This window comes from Henckelia pumila, chromosome 1 (genome assembly GCF_033568475.1).
Source record: "Henckelia pumila isolate YLH828 chromosome 1, ASM3356847v2, whole genome shotgun sequence".
NCBI lineage: Eukaryota > Viridiplantae > Streptophyta > Magnoliopsida > Lamiales > Gesneriaceae > Henckelia > Henckelia pumila.
Window position 1 is genome coordinate 108201142 of NC_133120.1, and position 17759 is coordinate 108218900.

General features: G+C 34.8%; 1 protein-coding gene across 1 annotated transcript; it reads left to right on the forward strand.

Annotated features, from left to right (window-relative positions):
- Window positions 1–3328: 3328 nt before the first annotated feature.
- On the forward strand, window positions 3329–5745 carry LOC140871980 (protein FAR1-RELATED SEQUENCE 5-like). The gene is made up of 4 exons (XM_073274720.1): window positions 3329–4626; window positions 4679–5143; window positions 5582–5640; window positions 5729–5745. Exons 1-4 carry the CDS (start codon window positions 3329–3331, stop codon window positions 5743–5745), a joined length of 1839 nt encoding a protein of 612 aa, XP_073130821.1.
- The last annotated feature ends 12014 nt before the right edge of the window (window positions 5746–17759 follow it).

The window sequence follows — 17759 nt, forward strand, 5'->3', positions numbered from 1 at the left end:
AATCTCTATAAATTTTCATATCACGTTGAGAATTCAATATTAATCGATGATGGTTATAAATGAGTCAATTATCTTAATTCTGAGTGATTAATAAACTCCTATTAATGATATTGTATTTTTTGACATATCCAGTAATGACACAAATTACATGGTGTCAAAATTCTTGATGCATTGAAAATACAATAAAAAATAGCTGGGAATATTAATATACAAGACGAAATTCATTTCTTAGTAAAGAATTCAGATAAGTGGTTCCATTAAGTGTTGATTCAGGACTTGAATAATAAGACTATAAGAGCGCTCAAATTTATGATTAGATCATAAATATATTATTAATTAGAGAATCAATTGAACTTAAGAAAAAAATATATAATTAAAGAGGTTAAATGAAAATTGTCTGGCTTTAATTATGAACTATTTATGAAAAAATGATTTATATGTAGTACTATTTATTTTGTTGAATAATTTTATATCTATTTATACAATAGTATAATTTCAAGTTTATAGTGGAATAACTTTGAAATTAATAAAATTAATATATAAATTAAAGAGTTTAATTTATTATCGATTTTATTGAAGCTTGAAATTATAGGTCATAGTTCCCCATGCCATCTCCAGTTTAAGAACACTTATGATATGAGTATTAAATTTATTAACTTGAAATTATTGAATTTTAAATTATCGCACACTCTCATTTTGTATGAATAAAATTATAATGAAAAATGTTTTCTTTGTAATTTTAATTACAAAATTATATTTCATATCAGTCAATTAATTTTGAATTAATTGTTTGTCATACAAATCACAAAAAGAATATATATATTTCAAATAATTAATTTTGAATTAATTATACCTATAATTTTATCTTTAGAATATTTATTATTGGATAAATATATGAGAAAGGATTTTGAATTATGAAGTAGATGAGATTTTCTTCCCTATACATAATCTTGCGTGTATATTTAGGGCATGATTGGTACGTTAGAATGGAATAAGAAAAGAATGAAATCAATTTTGGAATGGAATTACAATAGGAATGGAATGATACTTTTATTTCATTTCAATGATTGGTATCGAAAAAAATGAAAAGGAATGAAATGAAATTATTTTAATAATCAAATATTTTTAAACAAAAATAAAAAAATAATTATTACTCATATGTGTTATTATTATTATTATTATTATTATTATTATTATTATTATTATATTATTATTAAATAATAAATTAATAATATTATAAAATTATTCTATTTAATTTAATTTAACTTATATATTAATATGAATAATTTTTAAATTATTTTTTAATGCAATATTATTTTTTAAAATAATAAAAATAATTCATTATCATAATAATAAAAATAATTATTAAAAATAATAATAAATAATATAATATATTTTTATAATAATAATAATAATAAATAAATAAATATTTTTTAATTAATATTTTATAAATAATAATAATAGATAAATAAATAAATCATAATACTAATAAGGATTTATACGTGGTAATAATTAATATACATAATAGTAAAATAATTATATAATAATTTGTTGTTTTACATATAATATTAATTATTATTATTCTTATTATTATATATGGTTAGATTGTTAGAAATAAACTAAATATAGAAGAAAATATTTTACAAAAATAAAAAAGGAGAGTGGAAATGGTCATTCCATCCAGGAAATGATCATTCTCATTCCAAGGGTCATACCAAACATAGGTATGAGAAATGAGATGGGAATGCCCATTCCATTCTCATCTCATTCCTTCATACCAATCATGTCCTTAGATCATGCTCCTACACATCAATCCTACGTCAATCACTTCCCTCTTTTGAGTGAAGTAACATTTAAATTTAAACAAAATGTTTGTTTAAAATATATAGGAAAAAAATTAGACGGTTGAGATATGATCTCAACAAATTGAGATAAAATATAAGTATATATATATATATATATATATATATATATATATAGTTTTGATATTATGAGCACCCATGATGTGCACTTTTGTGTGCACCGCTGACGTGACATTCTCTACATCCAATATGTGAACGCCACATCGGCAGGTGCACACATAAGTGCACATGATAGGTGTTCACCATATCAAAACTCATATATACATATAGGTTAGTTCGATCCTACCCCATGGGCATTACCTCATGGGGTAAGTTGAACTCTTTCATTGGTTTAAATTATAGAGGTCCCACATCAATTATGTGGAACCCGCATAATTTGACCAATCATGTGCTTCCATCTATCACATGGGATAAAACCCATTGGGTAGGATGAAATCTTCCATATATATATATATATATATATGGTTTTTTTTATCATGTCTGTTTATCATGTCTCTCAATCCATGTGGCAGCCATGTCACTTTTCTTTATTAAATAATAATAATAAATAATAAATAAAATATTAAAATTGAGAATGCGGCAAGGACTCTTCTCTCACACCAATTTCAGATTCTCCTACCTTCTTTCGTCTCTCTCGAAATTTTTTACTCAAATTTGAGAAAATCGTTGCCGCTGCCGCCAACCCCCACCGCACCCGCTGACAACAACCGCTTTCACTCATCTCTCTCGTCGCTCGATTTCAGATTCTAGAACTCTTCACTCGTCTTTAGAGAAATTCTTCTTCTAATTTTAAGTGGCCACCATCGCCGTCTCCGTTGCAGCCGCCATCCACGCCGCTTCCGTGGCATCTAGGTAATTTTTTTTACTCATCGTATAGCTTCTCCTATTTGGGAAATCTTTCTTGTTTCTTGTGTATGTGCAGTTCGGGCTATTGAAATTAATTAAAGCCATTAGGATGTTGTTTTTTTCAAAAGAAACGATTAGATTTTATAATGGTTTTTCCAAAATACTAAAATTTCCACGTTGTTACAAGTGATGATGGGAAAATTGATTGTTAAATTTTGATATTTGGTCGAAGCATGAACCTTTATTATGTCTTGCATGTTGTTGGTGGTGGAACATGATCTGGTCTTTTGTACTCGAAATTAACTAGTATTATGAAAAAATGAGAAAGAAAGCAGATTCACTTACAAAAGAATTAATAAAAAAATCCCTGATCCCTCCAATTTTCAGTTACTTCTATCTACTGGATTGATATTTCAATAACGAGAAAAGTTCCCTCATTCTTCTATATATAATTCAGATGATATGATTCACGGTATTTGTTTGTGATTGTTTGTGATTTACATTATCTGTTTATGATTTAAAAAGTGTGTTTCCTTTTTGCAAAAGCCGAAAACTTAGTGACAGAATACCTGACTAAAGAATTTTCATTCATCTCGTGTATTTAGATATTTTTGCCATCGATGGAAGAAAATAGCGGTGATGATCAGCTATACATTCCCCAAGTTGTAGATGATCGAAAGCCCGAAATTGGGATGAAATTCGCATCAATAAAGGAAGCATTCTCGTTCTATAACCAATATGCACGAGAAGCCGGATTTAGCGCTAGAATAAGCACTAGCAAGAAAAATAAGATGTCAACTGAAGTTGTCTGGAAACAATTTGTTTGCTCTAAAGAAGGGCATAGAGATGAAATCCGAGGGAATAAACAAGAAAATTTTGATCAAGTAAAAAAGGATAGAGCTCGTGGTGAAATCAGAATTGGTTGTAAGTCAAGAATTTCAATAATTAAGGAACAAACTGGACCTAATTGGATTGTCAGTAACTTCATGGAAAGCCACAATCATCCGCTCTCGAGTCCTTCAAAGGTGCATTTGCTACGCTCACATCGTAATGTTTCAGCAGCAAAGAAAGCATTGACTCAACAATTTTCAGAAGCCAATGTGCCAACTTGTCAACAAATGCGGTTATTAGAGATAGAGTATGGAGGGCCTGAGCATGTAGGTTGCACGAAAAGAGATATTAGGAACTTTGAGAAAGAACTAAGGGATGAAGAAAAGGGTATCGATGCCGAAACACTGACTGAGTTCTTTGCATCTGAGAAAGAGAGGAACTCAAATTTTTTCTTTGATTTTGAGACTGATTCAGAAATCAGATTTCGTAGGTGTTTTTGGGCGGATCATGTATCAAGGAGTGCATACAATGTGTTTGGTGATGTAGTTGTGTTTGACACGACGTATAATACCAACAAATATGAGATGATTTTTGTGCCGTTTGTAGGAGTTAATCATCATCATAAAACAATTATTTTTGTTTGCGGCTTTTTAAGTGACGAGAAAACCGAATCTTTTGTTTGGTTGCTCAACAAGTTCATTGAAGCTATGCCTAGAGGTGCACCAAATGTTATTATTACTGACCAGGATCCTGCTATGACGAAAGTCATTGCACAGGTTTTTCATCAAACAGTGCATCGATACTGTCTATGGCACATACTGAACAAATTCTCAGATAAAATAGACCCTGTGACTTTTCGTGATCACTATCAAAGCATAAAAAATGTCATTGCAAATTCTACAACACCTGATGAATTTGAGAAGTCCTGGATAGAGGTTATCAAGCGTACAAATTTGGAGAAAAATGATTGGTTGTCATTGATGTATGAAATGCGACATAAGTGGGTGCCAACTTATTTTAACCATATATTTTCAGCTGGAATGTCAAGTAGTCAGAGATCTGAGAGTTCGCATTCATTTTTCAAAAGGTATGTCTCAAAAAAAAAACTCATTGATGGACTTTATTATCCGTTTCAATAGGACACTCAAACATCAAAGACACAATGAGTTAGTTGCTGACCATATTGATATTAATGAGCATCCCAAGATTAAGACAAAATGGCCAATGGAAGCTCAAATGGTTAAGGTGTACACAAAGAAAAAATGGGTTGAGTTCCAATGTGAAATGATTGAGAGTGATGGTTATTATGTGCAACAAGCCTCTATGGGAGTTGAGTCAGTGGTCTACAATGTGATGAATTTTCAAAGTAGTTCTTCCACCAAACCAAGGGTGCTCATGCATGACAAACAAAAGGACCATATATCGTGCAGCTGTATGAAATTTGATTTCGAGGGCATTCCATGCAGACATATGTTAGCTTTTTTTCGTATCAACCAAGTGTCTCAGTTACCTGATAAATATATACTCAAACGATGGACACGAGAGGCAAAGGTTGGAGCAACATATATTATGGGAAAGGAAAATATTAGCAATGATCTACAAAGGTCTTTGATGTCATGACACTCGAGGTTATCTCACAAAGCGTCGATATTAGTTGATGATGCATCTTTGACTGATGAGGGGACAAATTTCTTGGAGGAACAATTTAGTTATATCCACAGCAAAATTAAAGATATGAACAATAGTAAAACATTCACCAATGAAAGTCAAAGAAAGAAAACGAAGGATGAGACCTTTATTATTATCGATCCTTCTGAAGTAAGAGCAAAGGGATGTGGAAAGAGATTAAAATCATCAAAGGAGAAGTCAACCTCAAAGGCTAGGGTATGTCATGGATGCGGGCGTCGTGGTGTGTTACACGACAAACGAAATTGTCCAAATTTAAATGACGGGTATTTGTCGATTAATTTATGTTTGTTTTATAATATTTTTTAAAAAAAATTAGTTAACTTAATTAATTTTTGTGATGTGTTGTTTACCAGATCAATTGTACATACTCGTAATGACAATGATGACAGCACAGATGAAAAAGATTTTGCATGTATAGCTGGTACTATAAATGTTTCATTTTATAAAATTATATTGTGTCATTGAGAAATTGATGTTAATAATTGTCTTTATTATTGCAGGTTCTAACAAGAAGTAGACAACATTTTTTTAATATGCATTGAAGTAGGGATTGAATTACGAGGAGAATTGTTAAATTTTAGAAAAGATTGATAGTTATTGATGAACATATTGCATAGAAGTGTTCAAGAGATGATGTTAGAGCAATTTTTTCCGTTTTGGGATTTTATTTCATATTTTAAATTCAAATGGTGGTTATCTATAGTTTTTTGAATTTTTTCTCGTTTCTTGAATTTAAGCACTTCTATCTATATTCTGGTTGTTGAAACAAGATTACATGTGCTGAAAAGCAAGCAACCCGCATTTTCTTATGTATGTGAAGTTTATTATGAAAACGTGGCAGTCTTACATGCTAAGAATTCCTACCAGTTTGTGTGGCCTCTGTTCTTGAGAGAAACTGTCATGGAAGATGTGAATCCATGTTGAAAATTCGAAACAATCACTGTTTGTTTTGTAATATGTACAGAAGATTCCCATTGGATTTTGCAGGCCTTGGTCATAAAAGCTTCCCATCACATTTTTTAAGTGGGTGAGAAATGTGAAAAACAAAGTTTTCTTGCTGGTGCAAGACCCTATTCGTGGTGATGATGCTTACTCCCATGTATCCTAGTCTTTTTCTTCTTATGATATTTAGTCTTTTCACCCTTTCGTAGGTTTTTTTATAGGTTTTTTGTAGTATATTCTTACCATCTCACTATAAAGAAATACCAAACGTAATTTTGTACTTTTTGTAGTATATTCTTACCATCTTGCTCAATTTCAATAAAGTAGTGTCGTGAAACAAACTATGAATATCCGGTCATTACATCGTAAGTTGTAACATCAAATTTTGATATATATTTTGTGAATGTTGTATTGTGATGTCGAAAATAAATAATTGCTGCCAAATTTATTATCGAAACCAAGTATTACGATTTCTTTAATATCTTAATTTGAAGATACAAGATTCAAGGTTCTTACAAACTTATGCACGTCACAAGGGCTTATCAAATAATGAAAGATCCAAAGTTAACTGCCATGATGACATTTCTCATATTCTTTTGCTCACGCAAACTGAAACTTGCGATCAAGTTCTCATATAAACACAACAAAAATATCAAGAATTTCATTTTAAACACCTTGTATTTATTATAAACATTTTAAACCTCCTCTGGCACAAAGCATGAGCCATCAGGTACAAGAATTTCATATCCAACACCAGAAGAAAAAAATAGTTAGCCTCGACGAAACCCATAGAGAATTTAAATTTGTTACAACTAGGCATTAAATTGCTTCATAATCCAATTGAAAGCAATCCAAGAAAGTACAATTGATAGAATATAATTCAAAATCTCACATTTTCAAATAAAAAATATCCAGCATCTTGCACATCCTCTAGCATGATAATTCAGAATTAATAAAATTGAAAAATCGAACTTGTGCAAAATTGAAGAAAAGAAAATAAAAAGAATAAAAATTAAGTTCATTTTCGACTAAAGAGCAAACTAAGCCTTATATGCTTTGGCGGCAATAGCAACAGCTTGACCACACAGACGAAGAAGTAGAGTCTGAAGTACAGCAGCAACAGCTTGACCGCACAGACGGCGAACTACACTCTGAAGTACAGCAGCAACACCTTCAAAACACATTTAATGAATCTAAGTTTAACTTCAACCACTTTAAAGTACAATGTCATGATATTCAATCATCACCATTAACTTCTGGAGATTTATATGTTTTTCTACATCTTCCATTAAATCTACGAGATGCATATTTAATATTCTCGTTTGCTCAATCCAACACCACATCATTGAAAATCTAAATCTAATTGTTGTTTATAAAATTTTAAAAAAAAATTAGATAATTACTAAAATCATAGAGCTGAAAATTAAATGGTGTTTGAAATCTTGTGCAAGTGAATCGGCTTCCTTTTTTTGCCAATACTAGTTAATTTCAAGTACAAAATAGCAGATCTTGTTCCACCACCAACAATAAGGCTTGAAAAAATTCATGTTTTGACCAAAATAGCAAAATTTCACATTTCAATTTGCCCACCATCACTGATAATAAAGTATAATAAAAAATCTAAGCATTGATTTTTATAAAAACAATATCCTAATGGCTTTACATAATTTCAATAGCCCAAACTGCAAAAACACAAGAAACCGGACAGATTTTCCAAATTGAAGAAGCTATACAATTGCATAAAAAATATTACCTTGCTGCCACAGGGGGGGACGGGGACGGGGAGGGCCTAAAATTTGAGGAGAGGGAATTCCATATTGACGAGTGAAGGGTTCAGAATCTGACTAATACTAATTCATATCAAATATAAAAAACCAGATCATGTTCCGCCAACAACGCATGAAAAAGCTTATGCTTTGACCAAAATAATAAGATTTCACATTTCAATCTGCCTAACATCACTCATAAATTCATAATCGTGCAGATTAAATTTTTTGACAAGATATTATAATTTTTTTTAAGTAAAAAAATCCCAAGTGGCTTTGGTAGCCCGAATCCGAAACAACAAAGTGCAAAATCATATGAAATAGAAATAGAGTTCCGAAATTGGGGAAGCAAAACAATTCAATCAAAAACAAAAAACAGATTGAAAAAAATTACCTGGCTGCCACCACGGCGGCGACGACGACTATCACTTAAATTTAAGGAGAGTAATTTCGAAAGAGAAGAGTGAAAGCAAGGGCTACAGAATCTTGAATTGGGAAATGAGACGAATGAAGTGGATGTTGTCGACGGGAGCAGCAGCAGCGACAAGGGCAACCAGAAGAGACGAGAGAGACGAGTGAAATTAAGCTGTTGTGTTTGTATTCTCAATATTAATATTTTATTTATTATTTATTATTATTATTTAATAAAGAAAAATGACATGGCTGCCACATGGATTGGGTGCACATGAGTGCTCACAAGTAGTTTATCATAATATCAAATTTATATATATATAAAAGAATGTCCTCCATATGTTTATTTATTGGCTCGAGACAAATGGGCATTGCCCCTCGATTTCGCCCTTTGCGAGTACTAGCAAAACAACATTTGTTGCGCAAGTATGTGTAAGTGTTTGAGTAAGAACACAAGAGAGCTTGTATAATGCTTTGTATTTCTTTCAAACTTGGTGAGTAACAAATGATGGATCCACCCTTTTATAATGGTCGCTTCCTACAATGAATGGTCTAGATCATTTTGATCAGACGGTGGAGATTAACTCTCCAGAATCTTTTACAACCTACACAATTCTAGATCCTTACTAGTACATGAGTATATACAAGTCATGTATATACAAGTACATTCTAGAGGAATCTACATAAGTCCAAATCATTAATAATTTAGAGATTCTAGAATATGTACAACCTATACCTTGCACCATGCTTTAGAATCTTTCGAAATGCGCAAGAAGGTGCCGGTTGTGACATTCTCCCCCATCTATTCGGCAGACGCCCTCGTCGCCTCAAATTGTTGGAGTAATTCCTTGAATTGCCACAAGTCATCTCTTGTTTCTCATGTAGCTTCAGACTCTCGCAATCCCTTCCACTTTATCAGATATTGAGTACTAGGTTGCACTCTACGTCGTCGCTCGATGTGTTTGGCAAACAACTCTTCAACATCTTTGTCAAAGAAAGTTGTTACTACAGGAGGTGCTCGGTGAGAATCGCCTCGACTTTTGTCTTTCTCATCTGAATAATAAGGCTTTAACATGCTAACATGGAAGACCGGATGAATATTCAATGTGTTGGGGAGATCGAGACGATAGGATACCTTTCCAACCCTTGCAATGAACGTAAATGATCATTCATACTTTCGGATTAGACCCTTGTGTACACCTCGGAAGGCTTTAAATTGATGTGGCAAGATCTTGATGAGTACTTCATCTCCGATGGAGTACTCTTGTTTCCTTTGCTTTGTATCAACCCATTTCTTCATACGATGTTTATTGTGATTAGCTCAATTAGGAAAAATAAGTTTTTTGGTCCAGTAACTTTACTTCCTTTGGGTTTTGGTCCATTAACTTTTCTGATGTTGGTTTTGGTATACTAACTTTGCATTTTCAGTGTTTTTTGGTCCAATTGCATATGTGTCAGCTTCTGATTGGTCCACTTCATCAGCCATGTACCTATAAAAAATTGACAGGTATGCAATTGAACCAAAAATACTGAAAATGCAAAGTTAGTTTACCAAAAATGTAGTGGCCCGTATCCAGAATTAACGATTAATAAGTATTTAATCGTGTAATTATGTTTGGATTAAGTAAAACATGATTAAGGAAATTCCAGAAGGGTTAACGGAGTCCAGAAATGGATCCAGGACACTCAAAAATGGTTTGGAGGGTCCCAAGATTCGAGTGGGATCGGAACCACCGATCCAGGATCGGAGCCTCCGATCTTGGTGAGTTCGGAACCACATCGGAAGCAGGGAGATCGGAACGTCCGATCAGGATCGGAGCTTCCGATGGCTATCGGTGACAGGTGTGTGGTTGCATGTGGACCGAATTGACACGTAGCGAACGGAACTTCCGATCGGGGAACGGAGCTTCCGATCTACACGAACGGAGCTTCCGATCGAGGAACGGAGCTTCCGATCGTTGGCTATAAATATGAGGTCCGAGCTCCTCATTTCTTGCCAATTCCGAGTTCCTCTCCTTTGCCTAGTAGCTCTATTTTAGGGCTTTGGGTACTCTTATTTTAGAGTTGGAGTAGGAAATATATTTTAGTATAGTCAGACAGTGTCTGACATAGTAGCGGAGCAGTGCTCGTGGAGTAGAGCCGTGCTCGAAACTGTGGAGCTGCAGCAGGGGTGTGCCCCTAGTTGCGGGATAGTCGCCATCAGTGGGCTAACGACGGACGCAGGTATAGCTATGGTCTCCTTAAATTATTTAGGAATATGCAATAGCTTAGTTAAGGCTTTTAGAGCTTATTGATTGATGCATGAGTATTTGCATTGTAGACTTGATGATAGGCTTGGAACCTAGAGTGGGACTACTAGGACTGCCTTAGAAAGGTACGTAAATACTGACTGAGATTGCCAGCGGATATGCATGCTTATATGTTGCATTTATGTGTTTGCATGTTATTATTGTTATGCGGCATGTGCATATCATCTTGTGCCTGTACATCTGTATATCTTTTGAGATGAGCCAGTTAGGGTACTCAGCCCTGTTGGACGTTTTGATACCGAGTGCCCTTAGGTACTGATATCTGGAGGACTCCGTGGTCCGCGTCCGTTATTCGGGAATAAGTGGTCGTACACAGTGGTTAGCTACCCCGATGTGACGAGCTTATATCCCAGACGCCAGTCTGAGTAGTTTGTATACAGTTATCCCAGATATGGATACCCTGTCATTTGCATGCATCATATTTGTATGTTTATCCGTGCTTTCGTATTGAGCTTAGAGCTCACGTCCAGTATTTTCTGTATATCTGGACACCCTATTCGACGGGGCAGGTGTAGGTGCAGGATTGAGCACCAGGAGCCTGGAGTAGCCAGTGACCTTGAAGACAGCAAGATTAGCTGTAGGTTTTTATTTAATTCGATTGGGTTGTATAATCGAGTTTGTTTAGCCGGTTGTATTCCGCCGGTCTGTTTATATTTAAGACTTCCGCAGCGATTTATTTAATGCATGCTTAATTATGCTCTTAACTCTATTTAGGTAGTGGATCCGGGATGGGTCGCTACATTTATTGGTATCAGAGCAATGCATGCAAGGGACTTAGGAAATTGATATTAAGACTTCTTGATTATCCTTGTAGGATTGATTGAGGCCTAGCGAAGGAAGATTTGGTTCTTCATTGCCGAGGTTGCGGCATAAGTCTTTACTATAAGGAATGCAACAGTGATGAGAACACCAATAGTAGCATATCGAGGTTTTTTTAAATTTGTGTAAGTTGGGGAAAATTGCAATTTTGGTCTAGTATGTGTAAATTGAGAAAATTACATAAAAATAAAATCTCGTGCATCGCACGGGCGGAATGCTATAGTATTATTTTAATATACAAAAAGTCAAATTCGAGACTCAATTATAAAAAAATAAAATAAATAATTTAAATTTATAAATTTAGAAAAATAAAAAATAGTATAAAACAGTCAAACGTAGGGGTGTAATCGAGTCGAGCCGAGCCGAATAGCACACTACTCGAGCTCGAGCTCGACTCATATTTAACTACTCGAGTACACATGATTTGACTCATTGAAAAATTGGTGACCCTCGAGTTGGTGTTGGAGCAAGAACTATGTGTGGACTTACTGCTTCTTTCTCTTCCTTTATCGTTTGACGGTTTTGTGGTGAACTTTAATATGAACATGCTAGATGCCATCCTTGAAGAGATGGTCAATATGCTTGTCAATTATGAGGCCACGTTCAAGAAGGATAAACCGGTTCTTTTGCTGAGTTCCTCATCTTCTGCTAAGAAGGGGCCAAATGCAAATGGTAAGAAGCATTCTGCCCCACCCAAGAAAACTGGGCCCAAGAAGAAGCACAAGACCAAAGCTTCAAACCTGGAAAAGTCTGAGATGTTTGTCATCACTGCAAGAAACCCGGTCATTGAAAACGCAGCTGCAAGGAATATCTCGAGCAGTTACAAACTGCAAAGGGTATGTTCTACATTGAAATAAATGTTTCACTTAATACTACTTCTTGGGTATTGGATACCGAATGTGGATCTCACATTTGCAATGATTTGCAGGTAATGACAAGAAGTCGTAGGCTAAGGATGTGTGAGACCCAGTTGAGGCTCGGGAACGGTTCCAGAGTTGAGGCCAAAGATGTGGGGGATGTTTGTTTAATTTTGCAGAACAATTTTAAGTTATTTCCGAGATATGTTTTATTTGTGCCAGATTTGGTTAAAAACATTATTTCTGTTTCTATGCTTGACAGAGAAGGTTTTTCTTGCAATTTTGTGAATGAGATTTGCAATATTTACAAGAATGAATGTTTGATTGGATGTGGACAACTTGAAAACGATCTATACAACTTAAAATTAAAAAAAGTTCGAGTCAATTATGTTGATAAACCAGTAAAAACAATTAAAAGGAAAATGATAGTGAATAGGCTAGGTCATATTTCCTCAAGAATGATGAACAAGTTAGTGGGAGAGGGCATGTTTGATATGTCAGATATAAACTCTCTACCTACTTGTGAGTCCTGTGATAAGCGCAATTTTTGCACTTATATTTTATATGAATTAGCTTGGCTTTTGTTGTGTTTTGAGCGATATTATGCATTTTTTTTGTTGTTAGTGTTGTTTGTAGTAATTCAAGTGATATTTATTTTAGTTGATCAAAAGAGTCAAAAAGATGAAAAAAGAGTGAAGAAAAGAGAGGAGAAAAAATGAATTTAAGTTGAATAGGTTAGCGCTCCAGCGTTATACGGAGTCTTCCGAAAGTTGAAAAGTCGAGGAAATAGCACTCCAGCGCTATCATACCAGCGCTCCAGCGCTGTTGAGGAATAAAGTCGGGCGCTCCAGCGCCAAAAGATAGCGCTACATAGTGTCCAGAATTTTGGAAAGTCTTGATCGAGTTTTAAAAAGGATTTTATGGCTTATTTTGGGGGATATGAGGGTTTAGAGAGTATTCAGAGCATAGAGACGGATATTGAGAGTTTTGGATTGCACAATAGCTCGAGAATTTGGTACGAAGACGGAAGACGGCGGCATCCGGCGATGAAAAAGCTTAATTCTACTTCGTTCTAGTTTTTTTTGAACTCTATTTTTCTAGTTTTATGAATTGTTGGAACAACATGTCTTATTTGATTTTGAATTGCATTATGAACTAATTTCTTAGTCTAGAGGTAGACGGATCTTGACTGGAAACCATGATTGAAATATTTTGATTTATATATTTGAATTCTTCGAACAGTTTATTTGTGTTTTCCTGATTTTAATGCTTTCAATTTATTGGTCATAGATTGAATGATATTTTATTTACAATCTATCACTCGAGAGAGGAAATTTTGAATAAGACATAGAAAAATACATCTTTGGTGTTTATATTGTTCGAGAGGCATATAACTCCATTGAAGTCATAGAAGAATTCTTGTGCTATTTACCGGATCTAATAATTGAACTGATAGAGATATTGAGTTTGTTATTGAATATGAATTTCTGCTTGACACTCGAGAGATGTAGTAGAAAATAATAGGTATTCTTGGCTAATAAATTAGAAGAATTTAGAATTGAACAATCATTAGAAATAAATTGTGGTGGACAGTCAAGTGAAGTCGTACCTCTAGCATTCATCATTTATTGATTTTTTCTATTGTGAACTCGTGGTTATTTAATTTTGTTTCTTGCAAATTTTAGTTTTATAAAAATCAACCCATTTTCGTAGCTCTACATAGTATTAGGATTTGATTAGTCGCAAATATTTATTATAATATCATTTATTCATTTTTCGTGGGATCGACTTGGACTTAATTCCTATATTTTAATTTGACATCGTGCGCTTGCGAGCAAAAAACACGCAACAAGTTTTTGGCGCCGTTGCCAGGGAATGAATTTTATTTGATTTATATTAAATTGTTCTAATTAGTCTTAATTTTGATTTAGAGCATTTTATTTTATATTATTGGTTTTAACTTTAAATGTTTCTCTGTCTATGCAGTTTATGAGAAATAGCCAAAGTTACGACTCACTGCTCTTTGATCCAGAAATCAAGAAAACTGCTAAAGCGTTGAGAAAAGCTAGAAGAAAAGAGTTGCAACAAATGGCTGACAACAGAGAAAACAGAGAAAGAGAAAGACTTGAAACTGCTCCGGTGCCAATCAGAGATCACTTTCGACCGATGATCAATACTCATTATTCTGGGATAGCTCGACATAATATCACGACAAATAATTTTGAGTTGAAGCCAGCCTTGATTAATATGGTGCAGCAGAATCAATTTAGGGGTGCCGCTACTGAAGATCCAAATTTGCACCTGCGTACTTTTCTGGAGATTGCTGACACAGTGAAGATTCATGGTATTACTGAGGACACCATCAGACTACGATTGTTCCCGTTCTCTCTTAGGAACAATGCTCGTAGTTGGTTGCAATCACTACCTATGGGAAGTATCACTACATGTGATGATATGGCTTCCAAATTTTTGGCTAAGTACTTTCCTCCTGCTAAGTCGGCTCAGTTGAAAATAGAAATCACTACATTCAAACAACAAGATTTTGAGCAGTTGTATGAAGCCTGGAGCGGTACAAGGAGATGCTTAGAAAGTGTCCAAACCACAATTTTCCAGATTGGGAACATATCGAATTATTATACAATGGTTTGAATGGCTCAACGAGGATTTCTGTGGATGTTGCGGCTGGAGGTTCAATATTTTCTAAATTTCCTGAGGAGGCTTATGAGATGCTTGAGCAGATGACTATCAACAGTTATCAGTGGCCGAGTGAGAGATCTGCGATAAGGAAGCCGACTGAAATTCATGAGGTTGATGCATTTACTGCTCTGACTGCTCAGATGACTACTATTTCTACACAGTTGGCTGTACTGACCAAAGGGAATCAAAGTTCTACTAAGACAACATCATTGGCGACTGCTGTAAATTCTGCTAATGGATTTGAGAGTGTGGAACAAGCTCAATATGTGAACAACAGGAATTACAACAACTATCGAGGTAATCCTGTACCCAATCAGTATCATCCTAGTTTACATAATCATGAGAATTTTTCCTATGCAAACAATAATAATGTGTTGAATCCTCCACCGGGGTTCAATACTCAGAATGGTGAGGGTAAGGCATCGTTGAAAGATTTGGTGAGTAATTTTATTGCAGAATCATCCACAAGATTTAAGAGCAATGAAAATAGGCTTGATAGTATGGAGACGCACTTGACCAATGTGAGTGCTTCTATGAAAAATCTTGAAACACAAATTGGTCAACTGGAGAATGCATTGAATAATCAGCAGAGAGGTGTGTTTCCTAATAACACTGAGGTTAATCCTAGGGAGCAATGTAAGGATATTACTCTTAGAAGTGGTAAAGAACTTGGGACTGATAATCCAAAGGCAGTGGATGATGCGGAAGTTGAAGAGATTGTGGTAGAGTCTGAAAAATCTGATAGACAAAATTCCAGCTAGTCTGCAGTTGTGCCTGAGAAACCGCCTGTGCCAAAAGCTGTTCTGCCATATCCTCAGCGGTTCAAGAAAAAAGCGTTGGATGAGAAGTTTTCTAAGTTTCTTGACATCTTCAAGAAAATCCATATAAATATTCCATTCGCTGATGCTTTGGAGCAGATGCCACACTATGCTAAATTTATGAAGGATGTGATGGCGAGAAAGAGAAATCTTGAAGAGTTTGAAACAGTGAAGTTGACAGAAGAGTGCAGTGCCATCCTACAAAACAAACTGCCACAGAAATTGAAAGATCCAGGGAGTTTTACTATTCTTTGTATTATTGGTGATGCGACTGTTAATAGGGCATTATGTGATTTAGGTTCAAGTATTAATTTAATGCCTTTGTCTATTTTCAGGTCTTTGGAGCTTGGCGAGGTGAAACCAACCACGATTACTCTACAGTTGGCTGACCGTTCTCTAACATATCCTCGAGGAGTTGTGGAAGACGTCTTGGTAAAAGTAGATAAATTTATTTTTCCTGCTGGCTTTGTAGTGCTTGATATGGAAGAAGATCAAGATGTCCCTCTAATTTTGGGGAGACCATTCTTGGTGACTGGAAGAGCGTTAATTGATGTGCAGGAGGGTGAATTAACTCTACGAGTTGGTGGTGAAGCTGTCACCTTCAATATCTATAAAACCATGAAATACCAAGATGAGGTACATTATTGTAATCGCATTGATTCATCTGATTCTCATGAAAATAATTTTTGTGCAGGAATGGAGTTGGAGGACGCATTGGCTAGGTGTTTAATTAATTCTTTGACCCAATTTGATGGGGAGGATTGGGAACTTAGAGAGCAATTTCTTTCTCTTGAAAAATTGCCAAAAGAAAAGGATGGCCAGGACAAAATTGAAGCATTGCCTGAGGAAGCCAGCAAAGATGTACCCGTTTCTACTCCGAAATTAAAAGAACTGCCTGGTCATTTATGCTATGCATTTTTGGGAGAAAATTTGAGTAACCCGATAATTATTTCATCATTTCTTACTCCTGATTAAAAAGATAAATTATTAAGAGTTTTGAGAAAATTTAAATCTGCTGTGGGTTGGTCAATTTATGATATCAAGGGAATTAGTCCCAATATTTGCATGCATAAGATTTTAATGGAGGAGTCTTATAGTCCATATGTTGATCATCAAAGGAGATTAAACTCTGCGATGAAAGAAGTGGTAAAAGCTGAGGTATTGAAATTATTGAATGCTGGTATTATTTATGCTATATCTGACAGTTCTTGGGTGTCGCCAGTACAGGTTGTGCCAAAGAAGGGAGGTATGACTGTAGTTAAAAATGAGAAAAACGAGTTGATTTCGACTCGTACTGTTACTGGTTGGAGAGTTTACATTGATTATAGAAGTTTGAATAAGGCTACTAGAAAGGATCATTTCCCTCTTCCTTTTATTGATCAGATGCTTGACAGGTTGGCAGGTTATTAACATTACTATTTTTTAGATGGCTATTCTGGCTACAATCAAATTGCCATAGCGCCAGAAGATCAAGAGAAAACAACTTTCACATGTCCCTATGGTACTTATGCTTTTAGGAGAATGCCATTTGGTTTGTGTAATGCACCGGCTACTTTTCAGCGGTGCATGATGGAATTTTTTTTTGACATGGTGGAAGAAGTTATGGAAATTTTTATGGATGATTTTTCGGTGTTTGGGTATTCTTTTGATCATTGTTTGCACAATCTGACCCTTTTTTTTGCAGCGTTGTCAAGAGAAAAATCTAGTGCTTAATTGGGAAAAATTTCACTTCATGGTGCAAGAAGGCATCGTACTTGGGCATAAAGTGTCATCTAATGGGCTTGAGGTGGATCGAGCAAAAGCGGTTGCGATTTAAAAGCTTTCACCGCCAAATAATGTGAAATCCATTAGAAGTTTCTTGGGACATGCCGGGTTTTATCGTCGCTTTATTAGAGATTTTTCTAAAATTACT

Excerpts from the sequence above, each read along its gene's own strand:
- LOC140871980 (XM_073274720.1), top strand. The coding sequence starts at position 3,329 with ATGGAAGAAAATAGCGGTGATGATCAGCTATACATTCCCCAAGTTGTA. Across the intron at positions 4,627-4,678 it reads TCGCATTCATTTTTCAAAAG|GACACTCAAACATCAAAGAC; the intron begins GTATGTCTCAAA and ends CCGTTTCAATAG. Across the intron at positions 5,144-5,581 it reads ATTAGCAATGATCTACAAAG|ATCAATTGTACATACTCGTA; the intron begins GTCTTTGATGTC and ends GTTGTTTACCAG.